General features: G+C 45.1%; 1 protein-coding gene across 5 annotated transcripts in view; it reads right to left on the bottom strand.

Moving 5' to 3' along the window:
* The window catches only part of actn1 (actinin, alpha 1), a 226307-nt gene that overhangs the window by 40258 nt on the left and 171195 nt on the right, over positions 1-14854 (bottom strand). For all 5 annotated transcript variants that reach the window (XM_041213978.1, XM_041213976.1, XM_041213975.1 and 2 more), the window contains exons 9-10: positions 6004-6096; positions 3548-3778 (exon numbers count right to left, since the gene is read on the bottom strand). In XM_041213978.1, coding sequence (XP_041069912.1) covers positions 3548-3778; positions 6004-6096 — 324 coding nt within the window. The remainder of the gene's footprint in view (positions 1-3547; positions 3779-6003; positions 6097-14854) is intronic.

Genomic DNA, 14854 nt, shown 5'->3' with positions numbered 1-14854 from the left:
TCTGGATTCCACTTCCTCATTGTCGCATTAAGGGGTTGTGAAGAACCAGATGAGTAATCTATTTTCTTTTGGTGAGGACTGAAATCTTTCAGTTGTGTGTGTGGGGAGGGGGACATTGAGGAAGGAAAAGTGGGGTGGAAGATTTAATCTTGGTGTTCTTTACCTCTCTCTCCCTTCCCTCCCACCCCCATGATCTAAGAGCCTATTTAAGACTGCTGTTGACACGGACACAGGTTAGCTATTTGGAAGGGCAAGCCAAGTGATGGTATGGATTACACGCTAAACATTCCACTTGAGGCTCCTTCACTTTTTAGAATGACAACAGATGGCGGCCCAGAGACAGTTAAGCTCTCATATTGGTGACCTCACTTTTTGTGGCCCAAATGCCAAATCTTCTGAGAATTGGTTTCTTGCGGGACGAACATGGTATTTGATTCCATGAGAATGAAAATCCTGAAATATAACGCTCCCAAATCAGTGCAGCTGAATGCCCTGTTCTGGGCCTTCACTTACACTTCTATCTTTTTTCCTCCTTTATATTCTGTTAAATGTAGTTTCCATCTCTCCCAAGATGTTGACCTCTTCCTGCAGCAAGCTTCCATAGGCACTGGGTACTCTCCAGGAGCTTGCACAAGTGACGATTATTGATGTGTGATTCATGACAATGGGAATCAACTGATTATTTGGCAATGGGAGGCATCAGAGCAAACATTAACCTTGTTATTTCTACTTAAATGCATCAATTTAAAAATCTCCACAGGGATAAGGGAACAATGCAAGTTGTCCTTCTCCAACATACACATGCAGATGGATTTCCAGCAGGGGGGGGATGGGGTGTGGGATGAGGATCAGGAGTGAGAACCCAGGCCCACTCACCCCTCTCCCAACCAAAGATGCGGAAGTAGGATGTAACACTATTGCTTTCCCTGAGGATATTAGCTAGGGACTGAACCTGGGCTCCTCACTGGCTTAACAGCTCAGCTCAGCTAATCACTAGATGAGCTCTTGGGACAACAAACTCAATTTGATTGTGAAAATGAGGATCCCTGGTTAACTACAACACTTAAAACAATTCATCACAGTACAATATCTAAATGTGTTTAGAGCCTTAGTGAGACTGCACCTGGAGTATTGCTTACAGTTTTTATCTAAAGAAGAATATACTGAGGTAGAAAATCAGCCATGAGCTAAGTGAATGGCAGAGCAGGCTCAAGGGACAAAAATGCCCCTATTTCCTATGTTCCTAGCTAACCACTGGGTCAGACACAATTCCAAAATCAACAGTCTACAAAGCTGTAAACATTTCTCTCCTGCGTGTAGGTTTAATAGGCAGAGGTTCAATCATGTTTCACATGTCTGTGAACAACTCCCCTATTGTCCCTCACCATCCCCCCTATTGTCACTCACCGACCCCTTCTTCTCAAGGGCAACATGAAACATAGGAATGGGAGTGGGCTATTTCGCCCCTCAATCCTGTTCCGACATTCAATGAGACCATGGCTGATCTGTGAGCTAACTTCACCCAAACACCTTTCACCAATGCCCCTTAATATCTTTGATAATTTTAAATCTGAGATTGGTCAACAAAAATCTAATAACTGACCCAGCAGTAGCTGTCTCTTGCAATAGAGTTCCAGACATCGAGCTCCTTTTGTGTGTAGAAAGGTTTCCTAACTTCACTCTTGAAAGGCCTTCTTCTAGGTTTTAGGCTAAGAATCCGAGTCCTAGATTCTTTAACCAGCAGAAATAGTTCCTCTCTAACTAGGTTTGTCAACCCTCCAGGATTGGCCCAGTCTCCGGGAATTGAAGATCAATCTTCAGGACACTGCTGTGCCCTGGAGAGAAATCATTGGGACAATAAAAAAATTGGGTTTTTTTTGCCATTTTCTTTGAACATTTCTCTTTACCAGATATAAAAATATTGAAAATGGGGGGGAAAAAAAGGCTGTTTGGCTGACAGTCAAGCATCATCCAATTGGGTAACGAGTCTTTTTGCGTTCCAACTGGCGTCGGAAGGCAGTGTGTCATGAGGATGGATGTGTTGGCCGGATAGTGGCTGGAGTGTGGAGGGCAAGTCATGTGATGAAACCTACAGGAATATATTAAATCACAGTTGGCAACCCTATCTCTAACCTTCCTACTCAAATCAAGGATGGGCAATAAATGCTGGCCTTGTTAGCTACACCCACCTCTCCAGAGTGAGTGAAGAAAAATCTTAAAATCAATTCCAAACATTCACAATGAGTGGATTTTATTTGCAGGCAATTAGCCATGAAGGAAGTGAGAGCTGGCTGGGTACCGAGAAATCAAGTTATGATTGAAGATCAGGAGCAAAAGGAATGGGAAAAAAATCATAAAATGATCTGGATGTTGAAATGAACAGTAAAACATTCATGTTTTAGGTTTATAAACATGTAAGGAAAGAGAGTGTCACTGTGCTCCAACATGTTAGCATAGCTGCTGTCTACAAAGAAAGATCCAGTGAGAAATGAGTTTGGACTTAGAATCCACACCATTGTCATCCACAGGTTCTTCCAGGCAAAATGACGAGTTACTGCAGCCAAATGGGGGGGTAGTGGTAATGTCACTGAGTTAGTAATCCAGTGGCCCAGGCTAATGCCAGGGAGATAAAAGCAAAATACCACGGATGCTGGAAACAAAAACAGAAAATGCTGGGAAAACTCAGCGGGTCTGGCAGCATCTGTGAAGAGAGGAACAGAGTTAACGTTTCGAATCCGTATGGCCCTTCTTCAGAATGAGGGACTTCTCCCAGCATTTTCTGCTAATGCCCAGGGAGACGTGGGTTCAAATCCCTAGTCAGCAATGGTGACCATGAAACGATCCACCTGGTTCACTAATACCCCTTTAGAAATATGCCATCCTTACCTGGTCTGGCCTACATGTGACTCCAAACTTTAATTGCAGCCCCCCCCCCCACCTAAAATAGCTGAGCAAGCTATTCAGTTCATGGGCAATCAGGGATGGACAACAGATGCTGGCCTTGCCAGCGACACCCACATCCCATGAAAGAATAAAGAAAAAAAAATCTGGCAACCCTACAACTTTAACACTACAGTCATGATAAAATTAATAACACATTCACAGCTGAATTGCAGTGCAGCTTATGTCAAAAATTTCATATATGGGCTAAGTAATCAAGGTAAAAACATGGGTACATGGAGCAACAAAAATAGACAAATAAATTCAGCAGGTAACAAGGAAGTGGTGGGCGGCTTATTAAAAGGGTAAAATCGAATCAAATGATATTAAAATTACAAACTAATGCTCCAATCCTACATTACAGACACTGAAGTACATATAAACTTCATCGTTTAAGAACCATGGAAGGAATAGGGCTGAACTCAGAAAAACTGCACCAAGTGTACAATGGCTAAACATTGCGCAACCAAATCCCATCCAAAACCCAAGAGTCAATTGGAAATGAAAAGTGAGCTTGGGGTAATCTCAGTTCTTGAGTATTTACATTGGAATGGCTTCTCCAGTTTATATTTAGAAAGATGTCCGGTATTACTCTCTTAATACGTACCGACACCATCTTGCCTTCCGATGGCATGAAGGCTGGTCTATTGCTGAGTCGCAGTTTGGTCTGTAGGGTGTTGAAGTTGATTTCCAGCTGGCACTTCTCCTGCACTTTGGGTGGTTTGTGGAGGCGGCGATAGTCTCGGAAATCCTCTAGTTTCTGCTGCATGGCCTGCATGGTGTTCTCGGGGGCACGGTTTTCCAACCAGGGAATAGTACGTCGGATCCACTCCAGGAGCTACAAAGAACAAGTGCCGTTAGGGACTTAGAAAGATGGTAAAACATTCCCCAGCTCCCTATTGCCCCGCTTTCCATGTGAAAGTGAAGCTTGGTGATCATAAAAGGAACAGTGCAGTCATGAGACTGAGACGAAGAGGAATTTCTTCACTCAGAGGGTGGTGAATCTTTGGAATTTTCTACCCCAGGGTGGGAGGAAGGGGTGTGGGGGCGCTGTGGAAGCTCAACCATTGATGTTCGCTCAAGACGGAAATACATCGATTTCTGGAGACTAATGGCATCAAAGGATATGGGGAAAGCGGAGAAAACGGTGTAAAGGCAGATGATCAGCCATGACCTATTTGAATGGTGGAGCAGGCTTGATGGGCTGAATGGCCTACTCCTGCTCCTATGGGGGGTATTTTGCAAATGCAGTTTGCTATGTCATTAATGGAGGGAGCAATGATGTAATTGGTGATGATAGCGTGTTTCTGATCACGCATGATGTTACAAATTTAAACATGACAAAAATGATCCAAGCAAAGTTGATTCTGGACACATTCTTCTGGAGTGGAAGACTTTATCCACTTGGTTGCCAATTATACTGTAGCTCAACTCTACTTGTATGGATGTAATGCTGAGGAACAAACATGGCTGCCTGCCACTTAGCAGATTTGGTTGATCCCAGATAGACACCTGCATACTGTGTCTAATTACAGAGCTCCTTTTATTGCCAATATCCTCCATTCTGGAGACTTAAAAAAATACCAGAAGTTCCTCAAACAATAGTATTAAAGGTAACTCGCTGGTGAGTTGGAGGGGGGAGGGTGTTGGCTATCACAATCTCCTGCAGACTTTGGGGAATCAGAGAGGAATTTACTGAGTTTGCTTCTCTCGTAGACAGTTTGCTTCCCTTTGATTTTTGCTTGTCCCGGGACATTGGATGATTAAGGGGTAAATGACGTGCGTAGTTACACTTTATCCAGATAAGGTGTGCTTTTCTTTTGTAGCATTATAAATGACTCAAGAGACAATGGGGATGATCTTTGACTTCCAGTGTAAATAATTTCCAACGTGGTGAGCACGGTCGCCTGTTTGGGGGGGGATTTTCCACCCCCACCCGCTGCCGGGGTCATCCGGTCCCGCCAAAAGTCAATGGGCTTTTGGCTTGGCCACTGACTCTCCCGCAGCGGGTCCCGCTGCAATAGGGCCAGAAAATCCCGTGCTACATGCAATACTTGGGAGTTCTTCCAAGCAAACCCAGGGGTCAGCACTACAGCGTGCCTGAGCCAAAGCAGGGACAGGGACAGATCTTTGCTGTACTCCATACCACCTGAGGTCTGATTTCAGCCTCCTTTGGGAAGAGGAGCCTCAGGCAATTACTCCTGTCGCAGCGAGATATGCCACCTCCCGCTGCATGGGGGGCAGATTACTGGCAGGAGTGCGTACAGCAAATGGCTGGCAAGCTGATTTGCTCAGCATCCCAACCACAGCTATTCCCTCTTCCTCCCAAAGCATCAGCTTCAAATGGTACCAAATGGTAATTAAGAGGGCGCGGTGCAAAAATGATGTTAAAAAGCAATTGACAAAAAAGCTGAAGGGAAAAAAAAAGTCTGTTAAAATCTGTGGCCCACCTGCCTGTGGGTATACCCGAATTAAAAATCTTGTGTATTGTTGAAAAAAAAACAGCATGCTGTCAAAGCTTTCTGGTCTTGCACTTATCAGGACAGATGCAAGAATGCCAAATTTCAAAGGGAGCAACAATTTATACTGCATGAGAGAAGGGCGTTGATTGGTTGGCACTAAAAATGTTGCGTAAGTTGAGCCTTCCAAGGTAAAGGTGGCAACCAATCTGGAATGACACAAATTGAACTGACTTTCAAATTAAGGACAAATTTCAACATTGCAGAGAGTAAAATGATAACACCCATCTGTACTTTAAGGCTGATGATGTCCAATTTTGTTATTTTGCTTCCAGTTATTCCGAATTTTATTATTTGAGCATTTAGCAAGGAAGAACTCTACAGGCGCGCATGTACGTGAAGGGATTCGGGGAAGGGGGAGGGGGGGAACGGAGGGAAATTTCCCATAAGAATCTGAAGAGGCCCATTTGTGGAATAATATTGGGGTGCCTATCCAATCCTTTTAATGAAGCACACCTTTCAGTTTCAAGGAGACAAACATCTCCACAATTCTCAAGTTCTGGTTATGCGATTGTGGAAATTTTTTTTTTATATACACACGTACGTCTGTAGCCAGCTTCTCGTAATCCTCCATTAGCTGCTCATTCTCCTGGTTAACGGCCAGAACTTTGCAGATTCGATTGGCTGCTGTTTCCGCCTGGAAAGAGGGGGAAACAAAAAGGACACAAGTCTTGGTTCACACGCGAACGTTTAAAAAAAAAAAAAATCCCTTCCGTACAAAAGGTTTTCAGCACCGCCCACTCGGTTACAGAAAGGGGACTCTGGTCACACCTGCCTGGGTTTTCATGCATCGTGACCGTTAGAGGACAAGTATTGTCAGCTAAGCCAGTGAGGCCTTCACAACACCAGAAATCAATTAAGCTACGCAACACAGTATGAGGAACTCAAGCTTGCTGACGCCGATACTGATATTTCTCTCGATATCGTCTGTGCCGTTCTCTACCACATTTTCTTCTTCAGTGAGGGGATTGGTTTAGGCTTCAAGTGCCTCCATCGCCATGGTTATACAAGGGTGGAATTTTACAGCCCAATTGCAGCGGGGGCGGGGCCATAAAATGCGGCGAGCCGTTCAAAAGTCCATCGACTTTGGCAGGACCGTAAAATCCCGCTGGCGGAAAACCCCACCTCACATTCTGCCAGTTTGCTTTCAGACGGTGGTACTGATCCTGAGAATACTTCTTCCACTCAGTCCCATCAGATAGCCCGGCCACAAACCGGCAAATAAAGTGCTCAGTAAGAGTAACGAATGAATGAAGGAATCAGGGGGAGGATACCAGGGGCGGAATCTTCCGGTCCCGCCACCAAGTGGGAAGCCTGGAGGGCAGAGGAGCTTAATTTGGCGTGAGGCCATAAATCAGTTACCCAATGGCGGGCTAACCTTTAGCAATGATGTTTTTGGGACTTTAAAGGCGGTCGAGCTTTCCCGCGAACAATGTCGGGAAGCCCTTTAGCATGCGTTAGCATCTCATGCATTCTCATTAAAAGGCAGGAGTTAAGTTAAGTTAAGTCAACCCTCCAAATTAAGTTCCCCGCCAGTCAGAAATTAGGATGTTCACTTTTACGACTGCACATAAGTGGCGTGCACCTGGTGAGGGAGACACCTTCCATGATTAACGGTGAGTTGCCGCAGCGTTATCCTTTTTAAGGGGGGGGGGCATCTGTAAATGCCAGCCTATGTTCGAGACCGGGTGGGGGCAGTGCCAGTTGCATGGGAGGATGATCAAGGAAGGGTTGGCGGAGAAAGGTGGAGCAGTGGCTGGGCAAAGCTGGAAGAGAGAGTGGAGGCTGTCCGGGGGCCTTTTCAATATGGCGCCAGGGCCTTCAACCCCATGAGGTAACCGTGGAGATGATGACTTCCTGCTGGCCCCACCATGAGAATCGGCAAACACCTCACAGATGCATGTTTAATGAGCTGAACAGCACAAGATCGTGTGTGGCTAGCTGTCCCACCCCCAGCGAAAATCACTCCCACCAAACTGAGGCTCCAGAACAGAAGATTCCAGCCCAGGTTGCAGTCTTCACAACTGGAGGTGCTCAGGCCCAAACAGTTAAACTTCCCTCAATTGTGCTTAAAAGTGCAGTCAAGTGGTGTTCTACGCCTTGCAACTCCGTACATTTGTGCCAATTGCATTTCATCAGGAACAGTGACTCAGTCCTGCAAAGGACTGAATTTAGTGTCAAACTGGAAGCAGAGTTTGCCGTGAGTTTGCAACAGGACTGATTTGATCTCGAAGCGATCACAAAGACTTTCACCCATTGTGACAGAGTTGGATAAAACCAACAGCACATCAACAGCTGAGAGAACAGAGCCCCAAAAAAGATGGCTACTGCTCTCACTTTCCGAAATATGAGCTACCATTTTAGAAGCTATTTGATGGATATTTCCTTTGGCCACTTTCAACAACTTCCCAGAATTTTCATATAAATCATTTCATTGGGGAGTTTTCTTATAATCAGCTATGGGAGCACAGCTAACTAACTCCAGCTGTGAACAATGTTTTAGTTATCAGTTTTGCATGAACTCGACTTGCAGCAACGCATCTAGAGTGGCTTTACTGGCCTCCAATTAATTCTTCTACCTGAAAAAAATATTCCACACAATATTTAAAACAAACCCTTAAAAGTCAGTTTTCCTTATCAACTATAAATCTCTCCACATATTTAGACATTTTGAAAAAAAGAGTTTTAGCCGTTATAAGAAAACCAAGATAAAATCATTAGAAATGTGGAGTAATCCACTTAGTCCCTCAAGCTGACTCCCCAATTCAATAAGGTCATGGCTGATCTAATTGTGGCCTCTACCCCACTTTCCTGCTTGCCCTTCCAAAAACCTCGACTCCCTTGAATATATTCAATGGCCCAGCTTCTACTGCTCTCTGGGGAGAAAATTCGAAAGACTGACAACCCTTAAGAGAAGAAATTTCTCCTCATCTCAATCTTAAATGGGAGAGGCCCCTAATTATGAAACTGTGCCCCCGGTTCCAGATTCCCCCACATGGGGAAACATCTTCTCAATAGCTATCCTGTCAAACCCTCTCAGAATCTTACATGTTTCAGTCAGATCACTTCTAAACTCCGATGAGTATAGGCCCAACCTGCTCAACCTTTCCCTCATAAGACAACTCCTTATTCCCAGGTATCAGCCTGGTGTACCTTCTTGGAACTGCTTTCAATGCAATGTCCCTCTTTGAGTGTGGAGGCCAAAACTGCATATTGTCCCCTAGGCGTGGTTTCATCGATGTCCTGTTCTGTTGTACTATTTTCATACTCCATCCCCCTTATAATAAAGGTCAACATTGCATTTGCCTTCCTAATTACTTGCTATAAATGTGTGCTAACTTTTTGTGCTTCATATACAAGGACACCCAGATTCCTCAGTACTGCAGCATTCTGCTTTCTCTCTCCATTTAAATAATATTCCGATCACATCCTGCAAACAAAATCGAGAGTCTACTCTGACCACCACCCAATCGAAGGCTTCACCCGATCAGATCCAGCTCAATTATCCAATAATGCAGGACCTGCATGGCCATCATACAAGACTAAAGTTCCCTCCTTTCCACAACACCTCTAACTGCCAGTGGAATAGCTGGGCTCTTCATTTGAAATGGTCACTGCGCAGTTTTATTGCCAAGCATTCAGAGCGCTCACTGCTGCAGTCAGTCTAAAAGAAGAAATATTGATTTTATCTGCAGCAACAAGCATTTGCCAAGATACCTCATGATAACCAGATCCTGGAACCAATTTAAGAACCTCTCTGCCTTCTGGCACTGGCCTAAACTGCAAAGCCACAATTTTGTGACAAGATTTAACCTCCTGACTCTCACCACACAACAATTTTCTTTCCTCAACCTCCAGTCACGCAATAACTTTTCCACCTTCCATTTGGTTGCTTGGCAACCGAACAGCAATCTGCAGCAGAAGTCCGGAAGGTGCTAATATTAGCCGCAGAATGTGTTTGTGACAGTGTTTTCAGCTGCATTAGTCTGCTGCCGAGCTGGCTGCCATAATCACTATTTGGCCCTTGCAGAGAACCGCCTCCAGTGTAGAAATGGGATCGGAGGCAGCAACACTTCATTGCTCAGTCTCCTGACACAGCTCAGTGCTGGAGTCAGCCCTCACTGGGTTTCTCAGCTTCTACCTCTGGCCTGTGCCAAGTTAGCAAACGTGACAGTGGGGCATTTTCCCATTTCTAACGAAGGTGCCAAGACAGACCCAGGGCAGCCAGGTCCACAGAAATGCTCCTGCCACGTTGACCAAATAAAGTGCCTTAGCCACCAAGCTCAGAATGGCAGTCTTTCCGTACCCCACATCCTTACAGCCCTCCGATAGCGAATTAACAAGCCGTGGGCGGTTTTGGGCAAGTCAGCCAAGTGTACGGCAAACCTGGCCCTGCTCTTCCCTAAAGCCCAACCCACTCCAACTTCAGGAGAGCGCCTCCTGTGCAACGTTTCCAACTCCCACTCCCAGTTATCCTGCGACATCCAAGTACGATCACCCTTCCTAAGCCAACCACCGTTTGCATCTGAACTACGCGGCCCACCGTCAGAGGAACTGAGTTTACCCGTGTTCAAAACCATTCCACAGCCAGCAAAAGGGAGGCTCGCCCCTGGTCAGCGAGGGCTGAAATTTCAACCCAGCTCTCAGCCTGGGCAAACGGCCACTCTGTCAGAAAGCACCCTGCAAAGTCACGCTCTCTTCTACTGACTTGGAATGGATGGGAAAGGGGGAAACGAGGAAAAACAAAAGGAGATGTCAACGTCACTCACCTCTTCGAATCTCAGCAAATGATGTATTTAACAGCATCATTTTGTTTGCTTCATGAGTGGAAAAGGTTAGCGTCATCCAGTACTTCCCACCCCACCTCATCAATTCAACTCCTGTTGGGCTTTTTAAATAGGTCATCAGTAAGCGGTCAAACCAAGTGGAAAATAAAAAAAACAGGATATCTGAATTGTAGAGGCTGATCAGGTTCAGCTCTTGTACTGCAGCCAAATTTAACAGTTTGGATTAGCAGGCCTGAGTAAAACAGTATAACAATGAGACTGGAACCTACAGGCTCCAACAGCTGGACTGAAGTCCATACATTTGCAACGACAGTCAGCATGAGGGAACCTTTCAAAAGGTAAGTTCAAAAAGGTCCTCCTCATGCCCCCCCCCACCCCCATGCCAAGGTATGCCTCCGACCTACCCCCATGTTCCCTCTTGGTTCCTCCCCCATGCCAAGGTATCCCCCCCCAACCCCCGCAAAACATCCCTCTATGGCCCCTTCAATCCCAACAGCATGACAACAGTTCAGACTGCCATTGTTGTCTCTGCTGAAACAGGGAAAGGAAAAAGGTAGACAGCTGAAACAAAGACATAGGAACAAACGCAAACCAGCAAAAGGCCGTGGGAAGGGAACAGGAGAGGTACTGCATTTGGAAGGCGATGGCAAGCGGTGCCACATTGCTTCAGAATGCACTGCCCGCTCATGGTCCCCCTGCAAATGGGGTTCCCAATTTTGATTGTGCGATGGTGGCACAGTGCTCAGTGCGAACCCAAGCACTTCTCCCACAGGAAGGAGAGACTTCCTTTTGAAAAGACAGTTATCCTTTCTCACTTCTAAGTGAATCTTACAGAGTGGTTAGGGTTACCAACGCTCCAGGACTGGCCTGGAGTCTATAGGAATTGGAAGATCAAATCTCCAGGACATTGCTGTGTGCAAGCTCTGGAGAAAAATCATCAGGATATTTAAAAAAAAAATGTTTTCTTTTTGTCAGTTTTTTGAACTTTTTAACCAGATATAAAAATATTGAAAATTGGGGAAATCAAGGCAGTTGGGCTGTCAGTCATACATCATCCAATTGGGTACTGAGTCTTTTTACTTTCTGATTGGCTTAGGAAGGCAGTATGTCACGAGGATTGACAGGTTGGTCGACTAATGTTTGGTGCGTGGGGGAAAGTCATGTGATGGAACGTCCGGGAATACATTTAATCACAGTTGGCAACCTTAAGAGTTAGTGCAGCAAAGGCAAAATCTGGAGCCAGTGTGTAGCGCAGAGGCTCCAAGAAGGGATAAAAAGCAGTTTTAGAAATGAAACGCTAATTCTATAGAAGCAGAAAGAAAGCACAAACGTGTTAAAAGCGAGAAAATGAACAAGCAATAAAAAAAAAAGGAAGAGATATACAGGAAAAACAAAAGTATAGAGTACAGGGCTGACGGACTAGAAAGAAACATTGACCCTGATTAAACACGTCCAATTTAAACTGATTAGGATATTACAAACTGAATGAAATTCCTGTACTTATTTCAAAGTTCAACTAGAGGGCACCAGCACACAATGGTGGAACTGGGTATCGTTATATAGACCAAGCTGCTCCCAGTCTCGATTTTCACTCAGTCCGGGTGACTTGGGAGCCTTTTAAAAACAGTGCACGGATTCAGATTCCGGGATTCCCAACCCCATTCTGATTTTCAGGAGTATCTTTTAAGGGTCCAGGCTGCGAGCCCATACCCTGCACTCCCAGCTTGGTCGGCTCCATGACAGGGGTAAGCGTGTCTTAGCCCTCTGTAATTTGCAGGGAGTCAGGCCAGCTTTTCAAAGAGCCACCTCAGAGATATCGCAAACCACAGTCTGCATGAGGGAACCTGTTGAAAGGTAAGTTCAAAAGGTCCTCCTCATGCCCCCATGCCAAGGGATGCCCCCCACCCACCCTCTATGCTCCCTCATGTCCCCACAATGCCCAAGTATGGCTCTCCTAAGGTCCCTCATGCCAAGGATTGCCCCCAAAACAATCCTTATGTCCCCCATGCCAAGCTATGGCACTTCCATGCCCATTCAACCACTATACGATGTAAAGGACCAACAAGCCCCATAATGACAGGAGGATGTGTAAAGGAAAGCTTTTTAAAAAAAGCAATTCACTGATAACTTTCCACTTTCTTCAAAAAAACTGTTTTCAACTACAGACCAATAAAAGTGCCAATCATCCAGACCCTTTAAAGTATTAATAGCAGAAACTGCAAGTACTTGAAATCTCTGCATCTTGTGTAAATCAACATTTTGAAATTGACAGCATAGATCGGAGAACAAAAGCTGCCAATCAAGCAATGTTTTCTCTGGAGCTCAGGGGTTTCAACAGGCTCTGGATTTCTGGGCTCTTTACTGTAATCTTGGCTGAGAGCTCAGGCATCCTTTAGAGTATTGAAACTCCTGAACCTCAGGGAAAAAATTGCTTGATTGACAGCTCTGGCTCTCTGATCTCTTCTGTCAATTGGATCAGGTGGCATGGATGGGACTGGATTGAGGTGACATGGATGGGGCATAGGAAGTGCGTGAGGTATGAGAGGGTAGGGCTGCAGGACCTTTCCATTTTATTATAACGGGGACGAAGTCCCACAGCACCGAGGTGGGCCTTTTAAATTGTCCGCCTCCGTACCTGGCAACTCAGTCAGCTATCCCACTGCAGACTCCAGCCAACCCCAACAACGAAACCCCCATCCTTGTGGGTACTTTCTCTCAAGGTGGGCGGGCCGAGCTGGGAATTTCCCCAACTCCCGTGACCTGTCTCGAGGGTGAAAATCCAGCCCAATGAGTCCACGTGCTTTTATATGAAGGGCAAAGCTTTAACAGGAGGCTATGCTAAATTGCTTTCTTGAAAGTGAAGTGATACCAAATTGCCAGACCCATCTTGAGAGTCACACTAACAAACCCAAGTAATCATAGTTCTAAATAACACGAGTTGTTCTCTATAATTCCCGACATGGACCGCATGTTCGGGAAAATACATTTAAGCAGCAGGTTTTTGAACCCGGGACTTTAAAGTTAAAACAAAAATAGGAAATGATTAGGAAAATGGGTCTTAACGACTCATTAGTTTCTACGGTCCCATCTTCATTTAACAATCAGCTTCTAACACTCAGCAGACAGAGATGTTCCTGGCCAACGGATTTGAATTCGAAGCTAAGCTGCCAACTTATTCATCTTCCATCAACATTATAAACTACTCCCCACTTCAAACTCAAAAGAACAAAAATAAAATCCTGTGTGGAGTGACTCATTGTATACCCAGCGCGTGGACAGTTCCTGCTGAGTGTTTACCAACTGCATTTCAAACAGGTGAGAAAATCTCAGATGACGGCATGTCAGTGAAAATTAAACTTTTCATTAAAAACTTGCTGACGTGTGTTTGTGCGGAAAGCCACCCAGCAAACACATTTCCAGTTCAGAGGCCATTTATAGTATGGGGACAGATAAAAGCCAGTTTGTTGTTTGCTTGTGGCCGTTTAAACCCAATATTTGCTTACTGAGAAATTTCCTCAGAGCTGAACAAATATGTTGGGCAGCTACACTAGATTGCCACGTGTGTTTGGTGGCAAATCCAGTTCGGACACTTCAATGTTTTCAATTTTCGCTGGGTGACAACATTCTCAAATTGTGTGCAGCGTTCAGTATTTATACAGCATCCTGAGCCAGAGTGCCCTCAGTCAGGCACGGGAATGGGTGCCTGTACATTCTGGAAATGATACCACATAGGATTGAGAAATTCACCCACCTCCACACCCCCCCAACCCACCCTTAGGAAAAAAGGAAAGCTGTCAAACTCCACCACATACAAAGAAATACTCTGGAGTGCAAGGATTTATGTAAGTAAACGTGACAATCATATTGCACAACAACGAAGATGAGCAGTTAATCCGATTCGGCTGACGGAGAGTCTGATTGAAAGCCCATTAACAGGTTAAATAAAATTACTCGTCTGCAACTCAAGGAGAAACTTTCACCACTGTCTCACTTTGCACAGACTGCCAGACCAGTTACAACGCGGAGGCTCCTTTAGATAGATTAAAAAAAAAGTGATAGACCTGTAGGGTATTTGAAAGTAGAAGAGATGCAGGACCAGTGGAAAGATTCATGCAATATCTAAAAGGGTGAGTTACTACACACAAACCAGCATCAACTTGAAAACACACGTGCAAAAGAAAAACCTCCAGCCAAACTAGGGCCTGTACCTGCACGACATTAAGGACAGAACGAGAGAAGGAGGAGGTTGCTCATGAGACATTTTTCCTCAGGCTTGCAACACTAAGTGGAAAACGAGCAATGAGAAGAGGGTTCAGAGCGGAGCAGAAAATAAATGTTTACATTTGCACAAATTCAGCAAACTACAGAAAATCTTTCCAGCTTAACGGTCGCTGTTTTGCCAATACAGTATAGACAGGAAGATCTATAGACAAGAACTGACCAACTGACCTTGGGAACATCATGTTCACTAAGCAACCCAAGGGTGAATAATGTTACATAAACAGCCTCGTGCTTGGACCACACATGCTGTCCAGGCATACGTTTACAGGCTAGAATAAACCAACCCCCATCAATAACAAACACACGAGACACTTACTTACCAATTAT

Source organism: Carcharodon carcharias, chromosome 20, assembly GCF_017639515.1.
Source record: "Carcharodon carcharias isolate sCarCar2 chromosome 20, sCarCar2.pri, whole genome shotgun sequence".
NCBI classification, from domain to species: Eukaryota; Metazoa; Chordata; class Chondrichthyes; order Lamniformes; family Lamnidae; genus Carcharodon; species Carcharodon carcharias.
This window is presented reverse-complemented; position numbering and strand designations above follow the sequence as displayed.